The 14,865-nt window shown below is 41.8% G+C and overlaps 1 protein-coding gene across 1 annotated transcript in view; it reads left to right on the top strand.

Annotated features, from left to right (window-relative positions):
- CACUL1 (CDK2-associated, cullin domain 1) overlaps positions 1 to 4,742 on the top strand; it is a gene marked incomplete at its 5' end in the record, with an annotated part of 42,643 nt that extends 37,901 nt beyond the window's left edge. Inside the window, 2 exons of the mRNA XM_008938615.1 lie at positions 3,134 to 3,177; positions 4,243 to 4,742. Coding sequence (XP_008936863.1) covers positions 3,134 to 3,177; positions 4,243 to 4,283 — 85 coding nt within the window. The remainder of the gene's footprint in view (positions 1 to 3,133; positions 3,178 to 4,242) is intronic.
- Between the last annotated feature and the right edge of the window lie 10,123 nt (positions 4,743 to 14,865).

Here is a 14,865-nt window from a genome sequence, read left to right as displayed (position 1 = left end):
CAAGTCTTGAAATATTTTCATGAAATGGGTTCCTTACATTTCATACCTCGCTGTGTTTAGATTGTGCTTCTGGTGCATGATCATGACCTTGCTCAGCTTTTACTTTGGCCTTTATTTTCTGTAAGCTGACTTTTTTTTATTATGCTCCTGCAAATATCAGTTGTTGACTTGTCTTTATTCCATTTTCAGAGCTAGTTATACAATCAACATATTTATTTTAAATAGGTGTTTCTCTTCTGAGTATTGAATTGGGGGAGGGAGAAGACAGTAAAAGAGAGAGTGGAAATGTTCATAAACTATATTGTTTACTCTGAGTGGTGCCTGTTGCTCTGTGCTCTTCTGTTTCACTGCCTAGACAGAAGCACAGCACTTTCACCACAGCACTGTGCCCCTCCTGCAGCAGCCTGACAATCCCCCATCAGGCTGGGGCGTCATGCTCTGTTCCCAGGAGGTTTGTTTCTGTGTGAAGAGGCTGTACATCTCCATCTTCCCTGCTAGCTGTGCAGCACTGAGAATCTGGTCCTATACTCTGAACATCCACTAGATGTGGATCTGTTGAGTGTTAGGTATACTCCTGGATATTATACTTCCATGTAGTGTTCCTTGAAGTTAATACCTGTTCAAAGCTTGGTGTATTATTGAGCTTCAAAACTCTACTGCTGACCCAAATGCAAATGGTATTGTAGACTTGCTCCTTGGAAGGCTTTTTGTGGAGGAAAATGATTTTTTTTTTTTTTAATAGATATCCATGAGTTAAGACACTAAAAACAAAGCCATAGGAGCTTGGGCTGAGAGAAGCAGTGCATTTGGCCCAAGAAACAGAATTTTGAGACTTTGAAACAGAGTAGGCATATAATGCTAACAAAAGAATGTAATGCACAGGACAAAACAAAAACTTTGAACGTTTTAGTTTTGTCTTTCAATCTTACTCTTTCTGTGGGTGGCTTATTATAGTTCTGCTTAGAACTGCATTTCACACCTCATAAAAAATAAAAAACGGAGTTTCAAGTAGTAGCAGTCCATATCTTCAAAAAGTATCAGTTTCAAACCCATTTTTCCCTAGATATGTGAAATAAGACAGGCTTGTCAGCTTGGTTGTGAGGTTCTTTGGCTGGTACTGTGAGGAGGATAGTGTATAAAAGGCTAGGAAGGGTCATAGGATGGGTGCTGACCATTGCAAAGGCTAGATGCTTCTGTGGGGCTCTCTTGTTAGAGACTTGGTGGGATCTCCAGAATACATTTTAACAACTGTTTTATGCAGAAAAGTGATTCTCTAGCACTGGAACTAATGCAAATCCATAGGAAACTGTTTCTGTCCTTTGTGGTAGATGAGGACAAAGAAGAGATTAGGGCTTGTGGATGGCTGTACAGGGAAGAACTAAGAAAAGGTTCCTGTATCACACATTGTTTGCAGAATCTAAATTAGATTAAGAGTTCCTCTGCCTTCTGACTTTCTGCAGGGCTTCTGTGTGCTGGACACATGAAGAGTTTTGGTGTGCCTTGCAGGTTTAGAAAATTGGCCTACCCTAACCAGTGTTTTTGTGCAACTGCAGTTTCTACGTAGCTTGCTTCCAATTTATTAATCAGAAATGCAAAATAAAATTTTGCAGTTGAATAAAGGTTAGATGGTATTTAGCCTCCAATTAGTCTTTTGCACAGTCAGTTTTATATGATTGTACTGCCAGGGAGTCAGTACAGTCTGGTAAACATGGAGGTTAAATAAAGTCTTAGAGTCTGTCTCATTAAAAGGAGACAGGTAAAAGAAAACTGAAGTACAGGAAATATATTTGCTGTGTGGCATTTTGCAGTGGTATTTGAAATGCATTTTGCCTCAAAATATACTTCAGGATGTCATATGCTTCTTTCTGTGTTATAAATATAGGTTATATTTATTTGTAACTTTTCAGAATTGTTCAGAAGTCCTACTCCTACATAGATGTATAGATTTATATGTATAAAAGGGTTGTTTTTCTCTTCTATGAAGTAGTGTCCCAGGTCTGTTCTCTTCTGGTTTAATATAAAATGTCATGTTCTCTAATTGCACCAAAAAATGATGTCTTTGCTGCTGCATTTCCTACAACAGTAACTGTGAGGAGCACAGCACAGTGAGGTGGCTTCAGGAGAATTAATGACATGTCAGGTTCTAGTTGAAATAGTCATCAACACTGTTAAATACTATTGCTGCAGAAAAATGAGAGCACGAGGCAGTTGCTTGGCAGTATTTTTCTTGTGAAAGACCTTAATCATGGCATACACAGCAGGTCTGTCACCTTAAGAGTGGTTCCAGGGAAGAACACTTATTATCAGAAAAAACATTGATTTCTACCAACTTCCAGCAGATAAATGTGGAATTATAACCCCTGTGATTGAGACACACTGCAATCTTCCTTATGTAACAATATCAATAGCATATCTGTCATCACAAGAAACTTGTGAAGCAGCAAGATTTTCCTGCTTCAAGAGTTTGTGTGCACAAGGATAAAACGAAAATAAACGTTTTCCAAATAAATGGGAATTTGACTGGGTTTTTAGGAGCACTTATGTCATCCAGTGTTTATACAACTTTAGTTAGTTATTTAGATCTTCTGATGAAGAGGGAATGCTGTCAGCTCAGACTTACTTGGCGTCTGGTTGCTGGGCTTTCAGGAGCTTCTTGCCTTTTTATACTGATAGATGCAGAGTTTTTTTTCACATAGTTCTGTAAAATTTGATTGTGGAGTTTGAATTAAGGGAAACAATTTTATGCATGACTTCAAGACCACACTGCACATGAACAATTTTCCACATCTTCATTTTGAAAAAAATTATCTTGTCAAACCTACTATCTTTAACAAAAGGATGAGGTATTGAATCTGTAGAGCTGGTACTTTTGGTTTAGTAAATTAAGAATCCTGCTGTCATGTTATTGCTACTTGGTTTGAATTTTGTTTCTCAGATCTGAGAAGCTGATGATTATACTGAGGTATTTCACTATTATTTTCCCTTTTTTGAAATCGTAGAATGGTTTGGGTTAGAAGTGACCTTGAAGCTCACCTTGTCCAACCCTCCTGCAGTGAGCAGGAGCATCTTCAATTAGTTCATGAAAGAAACAAAAAGTTAACATGAAAATACCTATCTTCCCCTTCTTTCCTAGAGGTGACCAGTCACGCAAGAGAGCTGGAGAAGAGTTAACTTACAGTAAGTATGCATCTGACCCTGGCCTCCAGTGCTGCAGCCCCTGAGGGGTTGGGCATCCAGGTAGTGGTGGACTTCTGGGTTCCTAGGGGTGAGGAGGTGTCAGAGGCAGTGTCTCCACATCTAGCTGTCCCTCCACCAGTGTAACCTTTACCAGTCAGAGTAATAATATGAACTATTCTATCTACAGAGGCTAGGGTAGTTCCACTTCATTTGAGTGGAAGTTGAGGTCTTTAGGAAAAAGAATATAGTTGTCCCAAGTCTCTTCCTGGTCAGGGTACTCATAACAGGCAAGGAAATGACCCAGTCCACCTCTCATATAAACCACTTGCTGGTGATGTGTGTTTCTGTCTGTTGGCAAAACAGAGAGTTTGCTTTTCAACTTGGAACCCACAGTTCCATGCCTCACACAACCTGGGATCCACCTGTGCTGAGATGCTAAAGGCAGTTTTTGGCTACAAATGCTGTGAGACACACAGCAGGGAAGTTCTCTTCCATTGGTAGATGAAGTCTCTTGCATTGTGTTTAACTGTGAGGTTCTTCACTTTGCTACTCCCTGAATTTCCCCCAGTATAGATCAGGGAGTGCAGGGAGGAGACACAGGGAGGAATGGTGTTGCCATTGTGTGGTTGCTTTACTCCAGGCAGCCCTAATTTTGGGTGCAGCCAGGCAAAGGTCTCATCTTCTGTGCTGACTGAATAGTTGGCTAGGAGAGAATCTGTTCCCATACATTCTAGGTTAGGATTGAAGTACGGGGTGCTGAGTGTCATTAAATGGCCTTAAGGGTTGGGGAACAATATCTGTCCTGGTACTGTTGTTAACTTTGTTTTACTGCATTCTTCCCAGCAAGTTTCCTCCTGTGCTTTCAGCTCTTAAAGCTTTATGATGAACCTTCAGTCCAACCTGCAATGAATGAGTGGATGTTTACATGATATATCAGCTTTGCTTTACACTGTTAATGTTTTGCAGGCAATACTGGTTTTTTTGGGCTGTTGGGAGAAGGGGGCAAAGGACTTAAGGTGAAGGCTTAATATGAGAGAGTTTCTTGAACTTTTTATATCATTTCAGATGGCTCATCAGCTTGTGCAAGCTCCAGGGGGTACAGATAGTGAATATCCTGGATCAGCTTCTGTCCCTAGCCAGAACAGACACTGGAGGAGCACAGGTGGTATCCGGAGCCTCCTTTGGCAACTGCTGATACTTGAGCTCTGACACGAACTATGAGTCAAAGAAGAGTTTGGGGCTTTCTTCTTTATATAATATGTCAGTTGCTGCTACAATTGGGATGACTTTGAAAGACATGATTCCTTGGTCTAGCCTATCAACAAGTTCATCTTATGTGACTTTTGTGAGGAATGCACCTTGAAAAACAATCCTTTCAAAGTGGAAATGGGCAGCCAAAATCAGCAGCTTCCAAAAGCATTAGAATGGAAGAACCTTTTTTGCACTCTTTTCTTAATATTAAGGACATTCTTAAAACTAGTTAACACGTCAGTGTATTAGTTTTTAAACTTCAAGGTATTTTCTGGAGCTTTTACTTAATATGAATAAAGTTTCATTATTTTGCAGTATTTGTTTGTTAGTTTAAAAATTGTCACCTTTTAAGAGTTGGTCCCATATAAATGTATCTTCTGTCAGGGAGTTTTAAATTGCAGATTTTTCTTTTATCTCTTTTGTTATTTGATATTTTGAAATCTGTTTTCCTATGTGTTCGTACTCTGTGCCTTCAGCTCGTGCACTTTGCAACTTTATAGACCATATTTTGTTACTGCAAAATGTGTTCTTGAGGAAAAACTTGACGTGAGCAAACATGCTGCAAAGTTGCACTTTTCTCTTGCGTTAATGGGAGGTGAATTTAAGGAAGAACTAAAACCTTTAACCTGTCACCATCGCTAATTGTGACTCGGAATTGTGTCCCCTTTGATTTTCCATGTGTTTTAGTGTTTAATGCTGGGACCAACTCTTGCAGAACACCTCTCATTGACTTTTCATTGGCTTCCATAATTGCAATAGATTGAGATGTGAATTCCAGACTGAATGAAATACTAAGATGTGTTTTATGCTGTGCCGTGTAGAAACATTGTGGGGAAAATTTTACTGGTCTAATAAGTCTGCAGAGTGCTTCTCCTTCAGCAGAAGGCAGATTTGCACCTGGCTGATGAGCCAACAGCGGTACCCGTCCGTGGTCACTGTGTGTGGCTCCTGTGCCATTTCTCCTGATGCAGGGACACAATGGGGACGTGGCAGTGGGTGTAGTGAGAGTCGGGGGGCTGAGTGATGTAGGGCATGCATGATGTAGTGCACTGTGTCCCCGTTGGCCTCCCGCTTCCAGGCTGGTGTAACCTTGGCTAGAGGTCTGGCTGAGCCCAGTTGCAGGAGATCTGGACCCAGGGTCTAAATCCTGTTGATTGTGACCTGGGTTTTGGTTGATAGCATAGCTAATGCAACTCCTTCATGAGGGGAGAGACATACTTGAAAAGCAGTTTGACTACAGGGTTAGGTTTTTTTTATTACCCTGCATTTATTTTTATCACCTTCAGTTATGAAGAAAAATGAGTTAGTAACAAAAAAATCTTTCTGAAGTGAAACAAAAGTTTGTTCAGTTTTGTCTTGCATAACACATGCCTGTTTTAAAAAAACCAAACCCCACACACAACCGGAACACAATCCCCTTTGTACTTGTGTGAGTTCATGACAAAATGCAGGAAAAATATAAAAAGTAGATGCGGCAGGGACAAAGTTTATTTTTCTTTTCGTTTTGTAGCCAGGCTTCATGCAAATGAACTTAATGTTCTCATTTTCACATCAGGCACTTGGGCAACGCTGTTAAGTTTGGAGGGTGGGGTGGAGAAATAATGAGAAGGACGCTGCTGTGATTGACAGATTCCAATCTGATTTGCCTATATATTTCTTTGCATATTTGCAGAGTGTATTTAATTTTGAGGAAGTTTTTCTTTTAAAATCAAAAATGGATGCTTTAGTATTTTGTTTTCTATGTAGAACAATGCCAGCAGTCTAATTTCATCCCCAGCAGTGGAAAAACAAACCACTCTGAGAAGGAACTTTTCAAGTGTTGATAGTGTTTGCTTCAACTGTGCTACCAGCTACTTAAGTTGAAGCAGAATTAGATAAAAACAGGGGGTTTGAAAATTTTGCTGAAGTTGCAGTGAAGAAGCTAATGGAGTTTAATAAGAAACAAAAGTGATTTGCCAGCTTCCAGATTTGTATCAGTTTTGTTTAAAGCCAAAAATAAAACCTCTGTTAGTGTCCTAAGCTTTAAAAAAAAAAAAATCACTGTTTGCTGAAATGACAATATTCTGGAGTTAAGAGTAGATGCATTAACCTAATTTGGTTAAAGTTTGTTTACAACTTCATTACTGTTCTAGCCTACATAATACAGTAATCAAGCTCTGTCATCTTTGTCAAACGATCACAATTTTTTTTTTTCTGTTCTTAGAGTGATTTTGCTGGTTCAAGTTTGTAAATAACACATAATGCTTTAGCTTTGTGTTTGAGGCAAAGGTTCAACAATCTTTTTACATGATTTATGTTGGGGACACAAACTTCTAGAACAATAATTCCATCAAAAGGTGAAAGCATTCCTGTCGGCGTGGTCACTTGGTACGCACTGAGTCGTGCTTGGATGCTTCTCAGTCCTGTGTCATGTTCTCACTCGGCCACCATACCTGAGAAATCTGTTTAAGCACTGTATTATGTTGTAAATTTGGCATTAAAATTCCTGTATGTTTTGGCATTATTAACATAATGCTGAAATCCTGTTGATCTGTCAAAGACGTTATCATTGCGACGGAGCATGAAGCAGAATACAACGCACTATACTAAACTATTTTATTTCTCTGTAAACTTGCATTTTACTTACAGTAAAACTAACTTGGCCAACTTGAGCACTGGTACTGTAAAGCCACAATTACCAACAGCATGATCCTAACTGCAGTATTTAATTTAACCAAATAACTTGTGGTAAATCCGTTGTATCTGTAGCTTACTCTGTTAAGATTAAGCAGTAAAGTTGGTTATACAGTGGGTGTCCTCTTTATGTTGCACTGGTTCTATAGCCAAACTTGCTACATTAAACTATTTTTAGATTAATTTCATTTCTTCATTTGGGAAGTTGAAATACTTAAATTCATCATGCTGACTACTGCAGTAGTAGATGATGGTCAATATATGGTCAAGATGGGCTGATACAGAGGGGAGTCTAACTAGGTAAGTACTCAACTCCTCTGCAGTTGGGTCTCCTTGATGCCCTTCTCCAGTGGTTGAGGAAGTGTTTGTGGATGAGTGCTTTGAAGCAAAAGTTTTTGACTCCTGTTGCTTTATAGAAATACAATCAGACAGATTCATCCCTTTTAATTTTTCCCTAATATGATTCTTTACTCTCTACAGGGTAAAAAACAACCAACCAACCAGCAAAAACTAGAAACCAGCCACAAAGGCCGTGTTCTGAATGACTGAAAAATGTTTTCCATGTATGCTGTGACAACCCCAGTTGAAAGGACTGTTCTGTAGAACTATGGAATAAAAACCAACTGCTTCAATTTGACTTTTGTCTTCAACTCAGCTGCAGCTGAGAGAAACCAAAGATATTTTGAGGGCTTGATGTGCCCCATATAGCCAGAGGGCACTTAGTTCAGCTCACGATGTGTGAGTTGTGGTACCTTTAGGATCAGTATAGTTCTTGACCACAACAAAAAGGCCCTGCTAGGGAGAACTGGTTGGTGCATGGGTTAGTGTACTTCCCTTTCTGCTTTGCAGGAACCATGTGATAACGTGGGGATAGTCACTGTGCTGATGCTACTCTAGGTAAAGATTCCTTTTTTTGAGACATGTCTTATTCTGACCACTCATTTAACTCGAGGTTGCTTTTCACAGCTGAATACTGTAAGTAGGTTTTTAAATGGTGGTATGTGCTTTCAGCAGTGATATTTGCTGTGCTGCTCTGAAGAGTTCCCTCACTGCTCCTGGAGCACCTCCACTGGAAGCCTTTCAACAAATGTTAAAGGTGACTGTGTCTCTGTGGAGGTGCTTGCATGGCCTCATACTGAGCAGCGTTGTCCTGGGCAGGAAAAATACAGAAGGGCTGGCTTTGGGTGTCACCCTTGCTCTGTGCTGGGGGGCTGTGGTAACAGCTCTGTGCCTCACCAATCCAGGGTGCAGCCTTCTCTGTGCTGGTCCTTTGGCCAAGGGGGAGCAGGGGAGGGTGGAGCCCTGCACTGCACTTGCTTTGCTGGGCTGGTGCACGCAGGTCACGTCAGTGCTGTAGTGTGTACTTGTGTCCCATCAGGCATGTTCTCAGCACAGAGTGTGATCTCAGTCTTTAACTACTACAGCTTTTGTGGGAGGAAGTGGAGGACTTGGTCCTATTCAATCTTTTAATTTTAGGTAAGAGAGGAGAATTTGCAGGTAGAGACTGATCTTTCCTTATGGAGCTTTCTTGGGAAGTATTCTCTGGCTGGTAGAGGAGAGGAATCTTTCCTCCAAAGAAAAGGACTATGAGTCACTTGTTGCTGATTTTTGTCATCTGGTCTCCAAGGCAATGTGCTGTAAGACAGTCAGTCACTGAGCACACTGCTTATAGCACTGCAAGACTCCTCGGGTATGGATTTCATCTAGGTTAAACAAAACATTTTTGTTAGACTTATAAACTTCAGATATTGATAATCATGGAAGGTGTGAACGAGGAGTGGACTTATTCTGGTAAGTGTCATTGCACTAATTACAGGTCAGGGGAAGTTATTTTGTCCCTGAGGATGTTACTTACTGTAGTATAAATTGGTGTGACACTGGCCCAACAAGGTATTTTTATACCCATGGCACCTGTTGAAAGGAAAAGGTTGGAGAATCTAAATTTCATCTTTATGAGCACTGAAGTACCCTGGCTTTGAAGAGGGGGCAGAATCATGTGTGTGAGGAAGCCCTTGCCTTCTGTCAGGCGCAGCAGATCAGCATTGCTGTGTTAGCAGGACAAGACAAACTTGCTGATTTGGCCTCACTTGAAAGCTCCTTGCCAAAGTGCTGCAGGGAGTAGAAGGATTAAACCCATGTATCTCAACCTAACTTGAATGACTGGTTTGAGGGGATTCCAAAATTTCACAGGCAATGAGTACTCGGAAATCCCTTCTGCCTCTCTCTGTCCCTGGGATGCTCCAGATACACTTGGTTCATGATCCTCTTTCTGAGCTTAGGCTACTGATCTAATTAGAACAGGAAAGTTGAGTCCACTAATGATGACAACAGAATAAATATAGTCGCACTTACTGCTGCCTTAGTGTTGTTTTTCAAGTAATCATTCCTTAAAAAAAACTTAGTTTCTGAGATTACTTGGGTTATCACCAGTTTGTACTAAGAAGGCAGCAGATGATTTGTTTGTACCATTTGCCATCTATCAGCAAACCGAATGATTTTGTACAGAGAGCAGTTTGTAAATGAGTATCCTGGGATGGCCGGTAGCTGTTGCCCTGGGGGTGAGGTGCATTGTCAGAAGAGCACCTGTTCAGGCTTCAAGATGGGCAGAGGTCTGAACGTGCAGATGAAGAGCTAAGGTGGTCCATCTGCTTGGGCTCATGCTACTGTCCTCCAGAAGCGTACAGTGGCCATGAAGTGAGCTGTGCTGTGAATGTGCACCCAAAAGTCCCTAAACCATCAATTGCCATGGGAGAGATGATGGACTTCATCTCTTCATAGTAACTTGTTCCTGTCGCACAGATGGCTGAGCAGTGACATGACTCACATTTGAAACGGTTCAAGGCATGAACTCTTAAAATCACAGATTTGTTCAGGTACCCAGTGTAAATTCCCTATATGGTCAATGTGAAGTGAAAGATCTCTCCAGCAGGTACTACACAGATATACTTCAAGATTTCCATTTTTAGGTCTCTTTTACTAGTTATGGTCTGCTGGTACTTGAACCCATCTCATCAAAGGAGCTGGAAGCAAAACTTGCCAGATAGGACCCATCCTACCTGTGCAAGAGCAGAAGGAAAACAGGCCTGTTGGGTTCTTGATGACTTTGTAAAAAGTCTTTATTGAGCAGGCACCTGCTGTTCTCAATTGCTTGGATAGCCTGAGTCATTCAAGGCATGCAGTTTTGGTGTTTTAGTCTGTTGGGGTGAATCTTAGGCAGAATTTAATCTGAGCCATAGAACCATTGCCCTTAAAATACATAGGTGCATCATACCTGGCGGTTATCCACTGGTAATCTAAATAATTTAATTATCCTGTATATTCTCTCAGTTACAGCTTCTGAAAGCAGGTTCTAGTGATAATAAACTTTCCAGTTATGGCTCCAGTCTCCTATTTCAGAGAATGTCATAGTTACAGATACACAGGAGAGAAACCTGTGGAGTAAAATGGAATTCTCCACACATTTGTTTCATGTTTCCCTCCAAGGATGTATCATGAATTGAAAACCCCCACCCACAATCCTTCCTCTCATTCATGTCTTGGCATAACAATATTTTATTCTTTCTTTTCTAATAATTCCCAGTGTTGAATTTGTCTTTTCTTAACCAGTGGATATGAAGTTAATGGGTTTTGGAGCTGTTTGTTATAATCCCAAGATGTCATGGGTGAGTAATAGTTGTCTCCTCTTTGTGGAAGTACAATTAGGATCGTGTTTTCCCAAGGCATCATTTTGTCATCAGTGTAAACGTAAGTAACCTGGATCCCTCACCCCACTGCTTTGTGAAATGAAGTCCTGTAGCTCTTTGTAGTCAACCCTCCTCTTTATTTCCCTGCATGATGGCACGTGAACTTCACATCTCACAGTTCATCTCCTTTTCAGCTTTTTATGAACACAGCAATTAGCGTGGCCCCAGTGCTGGGGTATCTGCTGGTGACCTCTCTGTTGTGAGCTTTCCAGTGACAATTTATTTGTTTGGAAAAGCTTCTCTGTTATCTCCTGGTGGCTTTGTAACGAGTTTGATGAGAGGGCTCACCAAATACCCTGTGGAAATCTGTATCAAAGGATCTCACCTGCCACATGTTCATAGAGTGTACTCACCTAGATTTGTTGCTGTATGAAGCTATATATCCATGCTATAAACTGCTGAAACAAGCCCCATCACTCATATTTCATAGCTCACCATTTTAGCAGATAGGTATTGCTGGACAGATTCAACTTTTCCAAACTGACATCCCAGATAATAACAGTTCCAATGGGAATTTGACATATCGTGCCCTGATGAATTGGGAATTATCAAGATGATTTCCTTGGGTAGAAACAAACAAGACTCTTAGCACGATAGTATGGATTTTAACAAAAACTTTCTGCAACTCTTTCTTTGCTGCTATTTCTCTGAACTCAGGCTAACTGGCCATCAGTCACTTCATGATTTCCTAATACATGAGAAGAAAGCAAGCAGGCTTCTAACTTGTCGGCTCCTTTTGTCTGCTTGCCAACACAGCTACTCATCTCTTAAAAATCTACTTGCATCTCAAGATCCCAACCGAGCAAAGGAGACTGAGCAGAGCAGTCTGGCAGCAATTCAGCTGATCTGCCTGAGATTTAACATCCACAGTGGCTGCTGCAGCATGTTCTCTTTCATCCAAACACAAACAGAGGCTGGGTGATGAATGGGTTGAGAGCAGTGCTGTGGAGAAGGACTTTGGGGTGTTGGTGGATGGAAAACTGAATATGAGCCACCAATGTGTGCTCACAGCCCAGAAAGTCACTTACATCATAGACTCCGTCAAGAGGAGTGTGGCCAGCAGGACAAGGGAGATGATTCTCCCTCTCTATTCTGCTCTGGTTGGACCCCACCTGGATCACTGCATTCAGTTCTGGAGTCCTCAGCATCAAGCAAGACGTGAGTCTGCTCAGGTGGGTCCAGAGAAGGGCTGTGAAGGTGATCAGGGGGGTGAAACACCTCCTTTATGAGGACAGACTGAGAGTTTGTGTTGTTCAGCCTGAAGAAGAGAAGGCTCTGGAGAGACCTTATAGCAACCTTCTAGTACCTAAAGGTGTCTACAAGAAAGATGAGGAGGGACTGCTCATCAGGGAGTGCAGTAATAAAACTGAAAGAGGGTGGATTTAGATTAGGTGATGTAAGGAAGAAGTTCCTCATTGTATGGGCAATGAGGCACAGATTGCCCAGAGGCTGTGGATGCCCCATCCCTGGAAGTGTTCAGGGCCAGGCTGGATGGGGCTCTGAGCAACCTGGTGCAGTGGGAGGTGTCCCTGCCCATGGCAGGGGAGTTGGAACTAGATGATCTTTAAGGTCCATCCCAACCCAACCCATTCTGTGATCTACAGGGCACTTCAATACCTTGTTGAAATTGCCAATCATCACACTTCTTTGATTGTTACATTAAAATAAACCAGTTAGTGAGGTGTAAATTTCAGGAATCACCTTTGAGGCTTGTTTACCAGAGCCACTGTGCCCCTCCTGAAGCACTGAATCTCTGGGCTCCTTTGTAAGAATCCAACACTGTGACTTTTTGCTTCCCAAGCCTGCATGGGACGGGCACAGCTGCTCTGAAGGTCTCTGCTCACCTGGGTCCGTATGTGTTGCAGGTCTCCATGGGATGTAGAGGAAGAATGGGGTAGAAAGCTGAATCCCAATGGGCAAACTGCAATACCAGTCTCTGGCCAGAGTGACTGTGCTCTTGGCTAAGAGAGGGCACTTTTCCATGGGCTCCCACGTGTGGAGCTAGGTGCTGAAGAAAGGGTGCTGTGCAGAGCAGGGTTCTGTGGTGTTTGTGTAGCTGCTGCTGGTGGGAGAGCTCCTGGTCACCATGCCTGGGCTGGGAGTGTGTGTTGGGCTGGGGGGGATGTTGTTATTTGTACCACTGAATGGTGCTTGTGTTTCTATTTAGCAACTCTCAGGACAGAACAAACCTCCCCTGTTAAATTGATTTAGCTACTTTGCAGCCAGTCTTTGGTTGTGTTTGAAGTATTTCAAGAGCTTTATTGAATTTTAAAAGCATCCTGAAAGGTAATGCATGTGAAGTTAGCTCCCTGTGGAGCTAATTTAACTTTCTGTTGTCTGAATCCTCAGAGTGACTTAGTTCAGGCTTACTTCAGCCTGATAAATTCCTCTTGTGTTGATTACAAACAAATGCTTTGACTGTTATTATTTTTTTTTTTTTTTAATTTTATTTCTCCCATGGGCTTCATGCCCACAGAAAAAAAGCCCAATGTATTTGGCTGCTTTTAACTGAGCCATTGTGACTTACTTTATTTTTATATCAATCAAATTAAGGCTAATAAACTGAATTTAAAGCAGAAGAATTATATTAGCACAGAAGAAATAATTCTTCTCTTGGCTACATACATTTCAGAAAACAAATGGTTCAGCCCTAGACACTAGTCTCTGAGGATTTTCAGAATCATGAGGAGCTAATACCAAAACCCCCAGTCATGTTGAACATGGCAAGTCATGAGCAGAAAGGAGGGAGCACTTCACCACTTGTGGGGAGCCCTGGGCTTTGATCCCATACTAAGACTGTGCAAAACTTGTCTGTGCCTCTGTGGGCACAATTTCAGCATCTTTTGTCTTCTCTAGTGTGTTACCTGAATTGTGTCTGACCTTTGGAGTTTTCTGTGTCGTTGTTAAATATTATCTTTATTTTGGGTGTCCAGCGTCTTCTGACTTGGAGATGCTGAGCACTTTCCTGTCTCTGTCTTCCCTCCTAGTCCTGGGGCATGGTCTTTGGGCTGCTCTGTGCATCTCTAAAAGCAGATGCTGTGAGGAGATGAGAAAGGATGGGACAGAACAAGACTACTCGGTGAGGGAAGGGTGACAAGGCAGGTAGCTGGTGCCTTTGTCCCTTTCTAGGGAGACATAGCATGACCTGAGTTCCCCTGGGTTCAGCAATCCTGCTTTAACCACACAGCAGTCTGTGCTCTGGCTGTCCCAAGGTGCTCTGAAGAGCCTTTATGCTGTGTTAAAGCTGCCTGGATCCCTTCCCTTCTGAGCTGCTGCCCTTGAGGGCTGCTCAGGAGCTGGCCGTTTATCCTGAGCAATGTTCCCCTGCAGCTGGGCGAGGCTGCTGCTGTCAAAGCAGCTTCATCTCTCTCTGTGGTGTGCAGGGTGTACTGGCAATCATTTAGCAATGCTGCTTGGTAATTCTTAATGGTCATATTGCAGAAAAGATGAAAATATTGGCAGCTCCGTGTTTCAAAACAGATTGAAAACTTAAGTACTTCCAGTGTCAATACAATTGTTTTATCAGGAGTGGGGGAATTAATGTAAATATATTTAAATATTCTACCAGCAATTCTGGTCTGTTAGTCTCTAGGTGTTGCTATGCTGTCAGTCAGGTTCTTCTGATTTGGGGTTCTTGCAATGTATGATTTTATTCTGCTGTCACTTTTTTGTAGTCTACTTCAATATGTATGAGGTTGATGTCATTTGCAGGTGTCTTCTCTCTCTGGTTTTATTCTGAAGCTATCCAAACCTGTCACACCTGCCTTTCACTCAGCTGTCAGAAAGGCGTATTCCTGCTTGGTGGAGGTTGAAGAAATGAAAACCACCCAACTTCCAATAATCTGCTTGATTACTGAAAGATACTGAGAGGGATTCCTTGGGGATATCTCTGTGCTCAAAGATGGGTTGAATGTGTCTGGCTGTCAGGTAGCACCAGCTGTTACGTCAATCTATCAGAGGTTTGTTTTCACTGCAGAGTAACATTTTTCTTGTCCATATTTTAATAAGAAAACTTATATCA

The sequence above is a fragment of the Merops nubicus genome, unplaced genomic scaffold (genome assembly GCF_000691845.1).
Source record: "Merops nubicus isolate BGI_N331 unplaced genomic scaffold, ASM69184v1 scaffold204, whole genome shotgun sequence".
Taxonomy (NCBI): Eukaryota; Metazoa; Chordata; class Aves; order Coraciiformes; family Meropidae; genus Merops; species Merops nubicus.
Note: the sequence above shows the minus strand (reverse complement) of the source record. Positions and strands in the feature narration are given on the sequence as shown.